The sequence below is a fragment of the Caloenas nicobarica genome, chromosome 30 (genome assembly GCF_036013445.1).
Source record: "Caloenas nicobarica isolate bCalNic1 chromosome 30, bCalNic1.hap1, whole genome shotgun sequence".
In the NCBI taxonomy this organism is placed as follows: Eukaryota; Metazoa; Chordata; class Aves; order Columbiformes; family Columbidae; genus Caloenas; species Caloenas nicobarica.
In genome coordinates this window covers 1,277,296-1,290,079 of record NC_088274.1, presented here as the reverse complement: position 1 = coordinate 1,290,079, position 12,784 = coordinate 1,277,296, and the positions used below count along the sequence as shown (strand labels likewise).

General features: G+C 51.5%; 1 protein-coding gene across 1 annotated transcript; it reads left to right on the top strand.

Moving 5' to 3' along the window:
* The first annotated feature begins 11,596 nt into the window (after nt 1–11,596).
* On the top strand, nt 11,597–12,553 carry LOC135999825 (olfactory receptor 14J1-like). Its single transcript, XM_065653400.1, has one exon. The coding sequence runs from the start codon at nt 11,597–11,599 to the stop codon at nt 12,551–12,553; it is 957 nt and encodes a 318-aa protein (XP_065509472.1).
* Nucleotides 12,554–12,784: the final 231 nt, after the last annotated feature.

The following is a 12,784-nucleotide window of genomic DNA, read 5'->3' as shown; positions in this document are numbered from 1 at the left end:
TGAGAGCAGAAGGATGCACCTCAGGCCACAACATGAATAACCCTTTCCCAAGGTCTCAGTACCCCGCATTTACTCCAGAACACACATGGCTCATTCCCCAGCCCCACAGACTGCATTGCCCACACCCCACAGGGCAGAGGAAAGCTGGGACACGTGTTCCCATGGACACACCTGCAGGAAAGGACCCACAAGATCAGGCTGTGACTGCAGCTGAAACTCCCATCCCCAGAGAGCCTGACAGCAAGAACCAGATCACAACAGCAGTGACCCAGAGCAGTGGAGCAAGAAGGAAAATGCGGTGAGGGTGGGTGTGAGAGAGGCCAGGGCAGAGGCAGCCGGGCACTCAGACAGCGTCACCCTTCCCCAGCTGTGCAGCCACCTCCCACACACCAGCATTGCCGGGCAGCTGCTCTCAGCCCCTGTGCTCTGTAGAGGGAAATGGAGCTCTGGCTGCACAGGAGCTGGTTCATGCCTTGGAGCCCCCGGCCCTGAGGGCAGAGGCTTTGCTGGGTGGGAGAGGAGGCGAGGGGGCTGCTCACAGTAGGGATCTGCATTGGAGGGCTTCGTACAGAGTTTCCCACATTCTCCCTCCTACAACATTCCTGTTTTCATTTTCCTCTCCTTCCCAGATCATATCCTTGCTGCAGGGAGATTTTCCTCCTGGGAGGTGTTTCCCTGTCCATGTCTTTTCCCTGTCAGCACTCCCAGACCATCCCACCCTCTGTGCCCTCACCCTGGCCCTACAGATCCTGCCTGTTTGCAGGGCACTGCCTGGGGGCATCTTCCTGTTTGCTGCATGGAAAACAGGACAGGTCAGCCTCAGGCTGGTGGGTTCAGCAGATGTGATGCTGCTGCTGTCCACGGGCAGAGGAGTGGCTGAAGGGATGTTCCGAATCTTCTGGCAGATGTGCTGATCACTCAGAATTGCAGTGCAGGAGTTTCAGTGACTTGTTAAAACTTGAGAGCTCCTTCTGCTTTTATCCTTTCCCATACCTCCCTCCCCCCAGTCTTGGAAGAGGAAACAGAAAGACAGACTCAGGAAAGCTCGTTATATCTACAGTAATAACTCTATAGACCTGGGAGAACCCAGCAGCAGAAGGACCCTGCCCTGCCGGGGGTCGTTCCTTCCCCCCACAGCTTCTCCCCTCAGTGTTGTTGGGATCTCCCCGGGCAGGCTGAGCGCTGACCCTGGCAGGCAGCAGAGTCCCTGCCCCGGCACAGCCCTGGGGTGCAGGGACCCTGCTCTGCAGGACAGCCCTGGGCAGTCCTGGGTGCTCCCCCTGCAGTCACCCTCAGCAGAAGGTGCCATCATGCCCTTTCCCACTGACAGGGCAGCAGGGAAGCTCTGCTCTGGAGTGTGTTCTTCTCTACAACAGAGATAGTGTGAGAGAGACCTGACAGATCCTGCAAACTGTGTCATGTGCCAGCTTTAGGAGATCCCTCCTGGAAATGCAGCTGCATTGTCCTACACGCAGAGACTTACCGTGTTAGGACTGTGAAGATTTGTCTCTCAATGAGCCCTCAGCCACCTCACACTTTACATTGCCTTTCCCCTCTCTGTGCCTGGCTCCTGTCCCCTCGGTGCTGCAGGCAGAGCCCTCAGCCCTGCTGCGCTTTGCAGAGGAGCTGCTCCTGGGCAGAGCTGTCTCTCTGCAGCGCTGCTGCTTGCCATGAGCTCCCTCTGTCCCAGGAGCCCAGCCCAGCTCAGCAGCACAGGAGAAGCCCACGATGTCCCTTTCTCTGGCCCCTCGCGGCTCCCTCCAGGAGTCCCTGGGGCTCCAGGGGAACAGCCTTTGAAACAATCTCAAGTAATCAGTGATGTAGATTTTCTCTCTTCTGCACAGACACTTCCTTCCAGCATTGTGTTCTTTGTATTTAAAAATAAATTGGTATGAGAATCATCTTTTCTTCTCCCGTCATTAGACAGGACACAAGGAATGTTACAGGAAACGATCTAATTTCTCCAAGCTTGGGGAGGAATATCTTCAGTTGAGGGAATTTAGCCATTTGATTCTGATTTTATACTCCTAGGACTAGAGAGACATTCAGCAACCATTGGCCATTTCATGTCTGTGCTCTGAAGCAAAGCCTTTGCACACATGGGCTCTTGGACACTTGGTACCAGGTTTCCTTGGGGCAGGTCAGAGCTGGGCTGGTGCCACAGCTGGGGTGGTTCAGCCCAGATGGGAGGCAATGTCCTCAGCCAGGGACCTGACTGGCTGAGCTGGAGCTGTCAGTGTTGCAGACAGAGCTGTGACACGGATGGAATAAACTGCCAAGGCAGGGTGGCAGAAATTAGTTCATCTGGTCTGCAAGGACAGCAGCCTCCAAGAACAGCAACAGTCCAGATCAAAACTCAGTCTAGACCTGTAAGGCAATTCAAGGGCCTCATTATGAGCTGTTACTACTTCAGCAACAGTTAAAGGAGAAACAAAGATAACATGTGGCCATTGATGAATTTAATCAGGGAAAGAACTGGCAGTCTCTATGTCCCTTGTCCTCCATCTTCACCAGCAAGGTCTCCCAGGGCTCTGTGGTTGGAGGCAGAACAACCAGCAGTGGAAGGGGATCAAGTCAGGGGTCACTGGAGCTAACACAATCCTTTCCAGTCTATGGGACAGGAGGGAAAGCATCCCAGGAGCTGAGACAGCAGGACCATGTCACAGGGAGGCCGCTCTCCACCTTCTTGGAAAGCTCATGGAGACTGGGGGGACTCCCTGACCACTGGCAGCTATCACACATTGTGTGCACCTTTCAAAAATGGCCAATGGGTGAGAAGGGGAACTAAGGGCTGTGCCCCAGAACATGGCCACTGGGACCCCATTTCTGGGTGTCTGGAAGAGAAGGTTACGGGGTTTACCCAGGGCAGGTTGTGTCTGTCCATCCTCTTTGCTTTCTGTGAGGAAAGGACAGGGTTGCAGGACGTGGGGAGAGCAGTGGTGGTCTGTTACCTGGAAGTCAGCAAGGCATTCAGCATCATCCCCCACAATGTCCTTGTGTCCAAGGTAGGATATTATGGTCTGTGTCAGTGTGCAAGTAGATGGGTAGAAACAATCTGGATATTTGGGCTTGGAAAGGTGCTATAGAAAGGGAGAAACTTCCCAATCCTGAGGACAGTCAAGCACTGGAAGCTGTTTCCCAGGAGTGCACATCCACTTTACCCCAGCAAGTGTCCAAGATGTGTTTGGATAAAGCCCTGAGTAATCTGGTCTGACCCTGCTTTGAGCAGGAGGTTGGTCAAGAAACCTTTCGAGGTCTCATCCAGCCTGAATGAGGCTGTCCTTTCATCCCCTTCATGTGTTCAATTTAGGGAGAGCTCTCAGTATCTCTCTGACTACAGGAATAATTCACATGAGGTCCAGGGCTGCTTTACAAGTGCCCCCAAACAGTCCTGACCACAACTTGTGCATCCCTTTTCATTTGCCCCAACCCAGCGTCATCTTTTTCGCTATGTCCTCATGCTCACCTTGTTGATCCTTTCAGAGCAGGTTGCTCAACAGGTGTCATCATCCATGTACAGAGTCTGCACATCAGCCAGGCAGCAAAGCCATCGTTACAGAAATGGAGACGAGGCTCTTGATCAGCTCCTTGCACCCAGGAATCGGCACCTCATCTGCTGAGATTCCTGGGAACACCTGAACTTTAAGTGCAGAGCATGTGAGTCCTCATTGGGTATCCTGGCTTGTCTCCTGACCCATGTGGTGCTTTGGGCTGTAAAGAGAATCAAAACCAGCCATTTGACTGGGGTAGTTTCATTTGACATGTGTCACGCAGGGCAGATGAAGGGAGCTCAGAACTCCAGTTTCTGTTGCACTTTCGGGACTTCAGAGACTAGAAATGCAGGTGATGGTGTCAGTGGACACCACATAAACATTCTGGCTTCCTTTGTGCCTTTGCACTGATCTGGGATCTGTTCTTTGGCTTTCTTTGCCAAAAAAAGAAACGACTCCCCTATGCCACCTCCACCTTACAACAGAAAAAAAGGAGAAAAATTAGGAAAGGTAGGAGTGAGAGAAAATTACTAAGAACTTCATGCAAAAGGTGAACTACTGAGGTCTACAAGGTGTTTTGAGAAGCAGAATGGGAATGAAATTAAAGAGCTTTAGCTCATGAACATCACTGAGAATAAGGAGTTATCTGTGACTGTTATTAGTGATAGTGCCATTATTCTAAAACATCCTTGAGAGCTTCTCTGTTCTCTGTTGGCTCCAAAGCTCAGCCTGCTCAGATTTTGAAAGGACGACTTCAGACCTCTGCCACCCAAATCTCTATAACCTTCTCTCATCGAAGCTCTTGTACTCCAGGAAGGGGAAAACTCCCAATGCAGGCACCAAACCAGTGCCCAACCTGCCTGGAGAGCCAGGACAGTTGTGCCACACAACAGCTGCCCTCGAGGGAAGCTGGAGGTGATGGGAATTGAAGTGGTTTCAGCTGCAATCATAGAATCAGAGAATTACAGAATCATAAAATCATTTAGTTTGGAAAAGACACATAAGATCATCGAGTCCAACTGCATCTTCTAACATTGCCAAGTCCAACACTAAACCATATCCCTTAGCACCACATCTATATGTCTTTGAAATTCCTCCAGGGATGGAAGCCCAACTGCTGAGCTGGCAGGACACCATTGGCTGCAGTTAGACATAAGATACTTGTCATAACTGTGAGTTCAGACCTCAGCAGAATTTCTCATACCCCTCATTGAGGAAGGCAGGGTGTTGGGGAGATGTGAGCACGTTCCAGTTTCCCACATCCCAGGACAGAGCCCAAACCATCCTTCCCTTGACCTCTGGCATCCCATTTCTTGAGATGCAAAGCTGGTGGGCCTTCTGTGGATAATCATGTTAAAACGCATCAACAGTCCTTCAAGTGATCATGTAATTTCTCTAAGAGTGTCAGTTAAAAAAAAAAAAAAAAAAAAAAGGAAAAGGTTAACCTGCCCAAATATAAATATCTGCAACATTTCAGTCTGCATGTGTGGTAGCCCCACTGGCAGTGCCCATCAAATAGGTATTTACACTATAAGGCTTGATACCCCATCCACAAGTACGTATCTAGGTGGATCAGATGACGGGTGGTCTGGCAAAAGTCACCCTGTTCCTCCCCAGGTGCATGGACACTGCGCATTTGCCTCTCCAGAGAGTGGCAGAAGCTGGATCCCCTTCTCGGGACAGACTCCTTCAAGGAGAGACACAGACATGGGGGTAACTCATCAGGTCTTCATGGCATTTCACTCATCACCAGTTTTTATGTAGTTGGTGATTTCCTGGGATTACCCTTTCTGCACAAATGATCATAAAAAGACAACCACTTACTAACACATGGTCATAAAGGGGCTGTTATGGACAAGAAAGCTCATCATGGGCTCTGGAGAGAGCGAGGAAGTTTATCATAAGCACCAGGAAGAACCAAGAAGCTCAAGGCCTCTTCTGAGGAGCAGGAGACCCTGAGCAGCCGTGACTGGCCATGTGTAGGTGTGGGAGAGGGTCAGGGCATGTCAGGGAGAAACAATGAGATGGCCGATGGCTTTAGTGAACCCTTACAGCCATGTCTGAGCCCCAAAATGGAAAGCAGTTGACGTGTGCAGGTGGAGGAGGAATAGGAGGAAGATTTTCCTGGGAAAATGGAAGGAAGAAAGGCCTCTCTTGGGCTAATCGTGTATGGTAGTGACATTTCCATCTTGTGGGCATGGCTGTGCCTGGGAGATGGGGAATGGCTGCTGCTGGGGGTGGCTGTGCTCAGCCATGGCCCATGAGCTGACCTTGCTCTGCTCCTCTCTTACGCTCCCCACACTTGGATGGTCCTCAGGAACCATCCATGAACCTGGTGGATGCTTGAACATCCTGGAGTGATGGGGTACAGATCCAAATAGAGGGTTCAAGCAAGTTTGGGGCTGGGACATTGAGGTGACTGGTGACCATTGCCAGGTGTATGAAAGAAGCTGGATGAGTTGCAAGGAACTCACAGGCATTTCCAACTCCACAGAAAACCAGAGCCTTGCAGTTAAAGCAACAGCACCTGACATAAAACCCACCCCCAAAACACAAAACACTGTCCACAGGCAAAGCCTTGAGAAACATTTGAGAAAAATTTGCAAGGTCCCAGGGGTCACGGCTCAGCCATTCTGGGTATAAACAAGCATCAAGGGCTGACATGGCACCAGAGCCACCTCCACATTGCCCTCACCACCTGTAACCAGTGTCTCCAAGTCTTTGCTTCACCAGCCTCCAGGGACAGGGACCTCGAGTGGTTGTTTCCTTCACAGCTGTGTCAGTGATGGCCCTCCGTGGGGTCCCAAACACCCTCAGAAACTTGGGGTTTGCTTCTGCCTTTCACTTCATTACAGCTTTGTTCATTCTTTCAGTAGCTGCAGTTCAACATCGTGGCACCAGAGGGCTCATAACATCTAAAATGCCCTTTCATAGCAAGCCTCTGGGCATCATTTTCCAAAAGGCTTAAAGCCTGGTGTGGGTGATGAGAGAGATTTCAGGAACAGCCAAACAGAGAGCATTTCCATAATAAATAGCCATAAATCAGTATTTCTTCTGTTTCCTTCCCTGCTCGTCCTTCCCTCCCTTTCCAGAACGGGTGCTCTCAGCAGTCTCCTGTTCATATTGATCTGGAGCGTCTCCTGATGAAGACTGAAGATGTCAGAAAAGTGGGTTCCTGAATCACCGCGTGAGTGAGGAGACAGGCCAGGACAGCTCAAGAGGAGTCACACTCCTCTGGACCAAGAAGTGGGTGTTCCTGGGAATGTCAGGTGCCACAGCACAGCGATACTTGTGTTCAGGGAGCTGGTGAAATGACCCATTTCCTTTTCTGTCATGGTGTCTGAGTTTGCTCAAGTAACTCCTGACTTGAGCCCCATCCACTCCTGGGTGTTCTCCAGACTTCTGTCTTCAGGAACAAAGCCCCAGGAGACCTTGCTGGTGAAGATGGAGGCAAAGAAGCCGTGAAGTACCTCAGTCCTGTCTGCTTCTACTCTTACAAAGTTCAGCGGCAGGTCCATGTTACCCTGGACGGTTATTTTACTGTAAGGAAGCAGTGTCAGCTCATCTGGCTGCCCTCAGCCTCCTCTGCAGGTTTCAAGTCCAGGGCAGCTGTGGCATCATCGCCACATCAATGGAAAACGTTTCTAAATTCCTCCTTTACAGCTCGACACACTCCCACATTCTGTGTGTTGCCTTTTTGCCCTGGAGCTCCATCAGTTCAGACGAGCAGCCTCACAAGATAAATGCTACTTCTCATGGGTACTCAGAGAGATCATTCCCGTTCTTAGAGCAGGCTGTCCTGTAAGACCTGTCAGATTTCCTGAGCTCCTTCAGCCTTCAGAGCTGCTTCCCTGGCACCACCTCTATCAGCCCCCCCAGTCATGTCAAAGTCTTCTCCTCTGGAGCCCACCAGCCTGTGCTCTGCTGCTGGCCTTCCTCCCTCCCCTCTGGTGCCTGGGACCCCACTGTTTCTGGTCACACCAGCCAAGGTGGACACTGATGTTCACATCCTCGACCAGCTCTGCCTTGTTTGCCAGTTCCAGATCCAGGTGAGCATCACCCTTGTTGGCTCACCAGGCAGACATGTTAAGAACTTGGCCCAAGATCCTCTGGACTGTTGGCACCTGCCACTTTGCCTGGCCAGTGAATGCCAGGGCAATTACAGTTCCCCATAGGAACCTGCTCATTGACTGGAGACTTCCTCAGGTTGCTGATAGAACATCTTTTCCATTTCTTCTTCATGGTCAAGGTCTTTGTAAACTCCAAGACGTTGTCACCCTGTATTGGATTTGCATGGCCAAGCCTTGGAACTGGGCTGAGTGTGGCTGTGCTAGAGTTGTCGCCTCTCTGAGAAGACAACAGGAGTTTGACCGACGTCAGACAGAGCTGATTTCAGCTGGCTCCAAGATGGACCCACTCCTTGACAAATCTGAGCCACTCAGTGATGCTGACAGCACCTCTGTGATATTGTATATGAGAATGGGTAAAAAACACTGCACAACAGCAGGTGGGAGAGAGGAGGGAGGAAATGTGAGAGAAAAAACGCTACAGACACCAAGGTCATATCCCATGGGACCCAAGTAGGTCTCTCAGCAGGCCAAAGCCTGCTCTCCTGAAATCCTGCTCTTTGCCTTGTTATCATCTTCCAGGAGCCTCAAGTCTCCTTTCTCATCCCTGACTGTTACATCCCTGACCAACTCTTTCTGGTTTGTAGGTGGGAAGTCCCACAGGGCACCTCAACTCACTGACTCCTCAGTCACCCGTGTCAGGAAGATGTTGTCAACGAGCTCCAAACCCCTCCTGGATGGCTGGTACCTTGCAAATATTGGGATATCTTAGGTTTGCCATGAGGACACAGCCCTGCAAACATGAGGCTACTTTCATCTGTCTGAAGGAGGCCTCATCTAATTCCTCTTCCTCATCAGTGAGTCTGTTGCTGATGTCCACCCACCACAACATTGCCCATGTTGTTCTGCCCTCTCATGCTGACTCCTCAGCTCAGAGCTGATATTCTCTGTCCCCAGGCAGAACTCCACACATTCCTGCTGCTCCCTCACATAAAGGGCAACTTCCCCTTGGACTCCAGACCTCTGGCATGATGAGCACCAGACCCTCAAGACTCCACAGTTTCTCCAGGAGGGGCTATTTGTAGTGCCCTGAAACTCCTCATGCTGTTATCTTTGGAGAGACACCCTCATCAGGATAAGCCATCTGTATGTAAACATCAAGAGATGACCACAAATGGAGCTTCAGTTCAGGGAGGGTCCAGACCTTGAGAAACTTTGGCATTCCACCATCTGAAAGCTCTGCAGAAGCTTTTTGGGGGCAGGAGAATAACCCTATCCATCAGGACAGAGCAGGACCTGACACGCTGAGCAGGGGCACTGAGGAGAAGGGCCTGGGCACTACAAGGGCCGCCAAACAAGCCCGTGCTGCACGCTCACCATGAACAAGGCAGCTGCACACGGGGCTGCATGAGGAGGAGCGTGGGGACCCAGACACCTGGAGTTCTCATCCCATTCGGTTCAGCACTGGTGTGACCCCACACACACGGGTGTGTGCCAGTGTGCGGCTTCCCAGTTTGGAGAAGCAGGGAGGAACTGGAGAGTGTAGGGCTGTGCCAAGGCAGGGTTCAGGACCTTGTGCACATGGTGTGGGATGCTGAGGGACCTGGGCTGCTTTGGCCCAGCAGCGCTGGGGAGGCTGCAGCAGTGTAGGAGGAGCCTGAGAGTGCTTGAAGGGTGGTTTCAGACATGGTGGAGGTTTTCTTCATAGTGCGAAAGAGCTTGAGAAAGAAATAATGCCACAAAGTTTAGCTTTGGTGGTTCCGGGTGGACATGCGGAGAAAGGAATGTGACTGGAAGGGCAGTGCTGTGGTGGAGCAGGTCACCCAGAGGGAGTCTGCATCAGCCCAAGGCTTTGTGCTTCAAGGAGCAGCTGGGGAGGATGGAGAGAGATCAGCAAAGGAAGGAAGATGCTCAGACAAGAGCAAGGTGGGGCAGCAGGGGGGATGTCTCCAGCCTGCAGAGAAAGAGGTGCAGGTGATGCCACAGCATAGCACAGGCTGTCGTGGAGATGATCACGGATGTAAAGAGGCTGAAAGCCCCCACCAGACATGAGCTCCTTCTCCCCTTAGCTATGGCTATTGTCTCCACCTCTGATGCCTGTGAGGAGACACCTTGTCCTTACAGCACAGGGGCCTCATGGCCTCCTTGTCCCCAGCCAGGAACCTGGGAGCTGTTGGACCATAGTCCTGCCCTTGGCCTTGCACAGCCCCACATCACACTGTCCCAGGAAGGGCCCTGGGCAATGTGGAAGGGACAGGATCTGCCTTCCCAGGGTTGGGGGTCAGGGCTTGGCCCTTTGGTTAATGAAACACATCCAGGTTTACTGATCATCAGAGAGACCTTCACCTTGCTTTTCTTGACCTGTCATCTCTGCCTCCAGTTGCCTTCTCTAACCAGACCCTGGGGATGGTTCCTCAGTAGTGTTCCTCAGTGGGACCCATTAACATTACCAGAAACTTTGGAGTTTGAATCTGACTTGGACTTCTTGAGAGGTTCCTTCAACTTCCTCTCTGTGTCTGAGGTCCATGGACTCAGCGCCAAAGCCACCAGAGGAGTTATTAAAGTGCCTTGTGCTGCTCCTGTGCTCCTGAGCTGGGCTGGGCTCCTGGGACAGAGGGAGCTTATGTCAAGCAGCAGCGCTGCAGAGAGACAGCTCTGCCCAGGAGCAGCTCCTCTGCAAAGCACAGCAGGGCTTAGGGCTCTGCCTGGGGATCTCAGGGAGACGGGCAAGGCAGAGAGAGACACACACCCACCCTCACCGCATTTTCCTTCTTGCTCCACTGCTCTGGGTCGCTGCTGTTGTGATCTGGTTCTTGCTGTCAGGCTCTCTGGGGATGGGAGTTTCAGCTGCACAGTCACAGCCTGATCTTGTGGGTCCTTTCCTGCAGCTGTGTCCATGGGAACACGTGTCCCAGCTTTCCTCTGCCCTGTGGGGTGTGGGCAATGCAGTCTGTGGGGCTGGGGAATGAGCTGAGTTTCCCTTAATCAAATGCCACCATTAGGACTCTTGGCTGTCTCCTTGAGGTTTCCTTCCAAGCTGTGAGCTTCCGTCCAGGATGCAAACCTGTCCTACAGCATCCTTCTGTATCTGAAAGCCCCACGGAGAAGCGCAGAGATGCTGCAACTGAGAAAATGCTTTTTAGGAAAGGGTGAGACATGTTGTGGTTCCATCTGACAAAGCTGAACCCCAGGACTGTCCCTTTAGCACATCCCATCTTCAGGAGCCCTGACTCTGCTCTGCCTGCCCTGCTGGGCTCACCAGCTGCCCCCAGAAAGGCCCAGCTCTGCTGTAGGATCCCAGGAGTGCTGAGCCTTTCCTTGGGGTCCGCATTCTCCTGCCAGAGTCCTTTGCTTCTGTCTGTGAGGGGTCGTGTCCTGCTGTCTCCATCACATCTCCACCTCTGGGCTGGGACAGAGAAGAGTTTGCAGATCTGTCCTTTCTAAAAGGATCTCCTGCTCCAGTATCAGTCCAGTTGTTTGGATTAATTAGATTAAATTGTGTCTGAAGTCATTTTCAAGGCAGCAAAAGCTGAAGCACAGGACAGATGAGTAAAATCCTGATGGACATTTCTGCTGTCTGACTCTGCACTGAGCCAGACAAAGCTCAGCATTTTTGCCTGTCCTGTCTCAAGAATCTTCACATTTTAAATCACGGAAAGCAGGATTTCTACCCCTAAAAAAACCCTGCTAACCTGATGTGGTGGTGGAAAATAAAAAAATACAGATAAAATATGTATAATGACATGTAATTGTCTCCTCTGCAGCCCAAGCCCTTGATAGTCATGAGCAGAGATATTGAACTTTTTCATTGAGGGTCACAAACCAGCTCCTCTGTCCCCACTGCAGCAGAGAAAAGCTGGCTGCTTTGCAGCACACGGGCAGAGGTCCCACTGCTCACAGCACACTCAGTCAGTACACAACAGAGGAAGGAAATGCATTTCAGTTTGGGAGATACCTATGAAAAACGGTGTCGCTTTGCTAAGGGGAATCTGTCCTAATTTTATGTTTGAGCAGAGCCCACATGACAATAAACAGCAAATGTCCAACAGCAGCTCCATCACCCAGTTCCTCCTCCTGGCATTCTCAGAGATGTGGGAGCTGCAGCTCTTGCTCTTCTGGCTCTTCCTGGGCATCTACCTGGTTGCCCTCCTGGGCAATGGCCTCGTCATCACCACCATAGCCTGTGACCAGCACCTGCACACCCCCATGTACTTCTTCCTGCTCAACCTCGCCCTCCTCGACCTGGGCTCCATCTCCATCACTGTCCCCAAATCCTTGGCCAACTCCCTGTGGGATACCAGGGTCATTTCCTATGCAGGATGTGCTGCCCAGGTCTTCTTTGTATTTTTCTTGTTTGGTGCAGAATATTTTCTTCTCACCGTCATGTCCTACGACCGCTATGTTGCCATCTGCAAACCCCTGCACTACGGGACCCTCCTGGGCAGCAGAGCTTGTGTCCACATGGCAGCAGCTGCCTGGGCCACTGGGTTTCTCAATGCCCTGTTGCAAACGGCCAATACCTTTTCACTGCCATTGTGCAAGGGCAATGCCCTGGACCAGTTCTTCTGTGAAATCCCCCAGATCCTCAAGCTCTCCTGCTCAGATGCCTACCTCAGGGAACTTGGGCTTCTTGCGGTTAGTATATTAGTAGTATTTGTGTGTTTTGTTTTCATCGTGCTGTCGTATGTGCAGATCTTCAGGGCCGTGCTGAGGATCCCCTCTGAGCAGGGACGGCACAAAGCCTTTTCCACGTGCCTCCCTCACCTGGCCGTGGTCTCCCTGTTTGTCATCACTGCCATATTTGCCCACCTGAAGCCCCCCTCCTTCTCTTCCCCATCCCTAGACCTGGTGGTATCAGTTCTGTACTCAGTGGTGCCTCCAGCAGTGAACCCCCTCATCTACAGCATGAGGAACCAGGAGCTCAAGGATGCCCTGAGGAAACTGATGACTGGATTATTTTCTGAAGCAGTAAACTGCCCATCATCTTCTGCATAACAATTAGAGTGTAAATTGTTGCAGGCCCAGCCTGTCTTCTGTATTTTTTGTTGCCACTTGTGGCTTTTCACGTGATAATGTTGTCATCCCCTTTCTAATTCACTGTCGTCTTTGCGTACTGAGGGGCTGTGTAAATGAGGAGCTTTGCTGTATGTGTGTTTAAACAAATTAAATGGTCTCACAGTATCTATTTTTTATTCAGATCCTTTCACCAAGTTGTGTTTGGAGCTG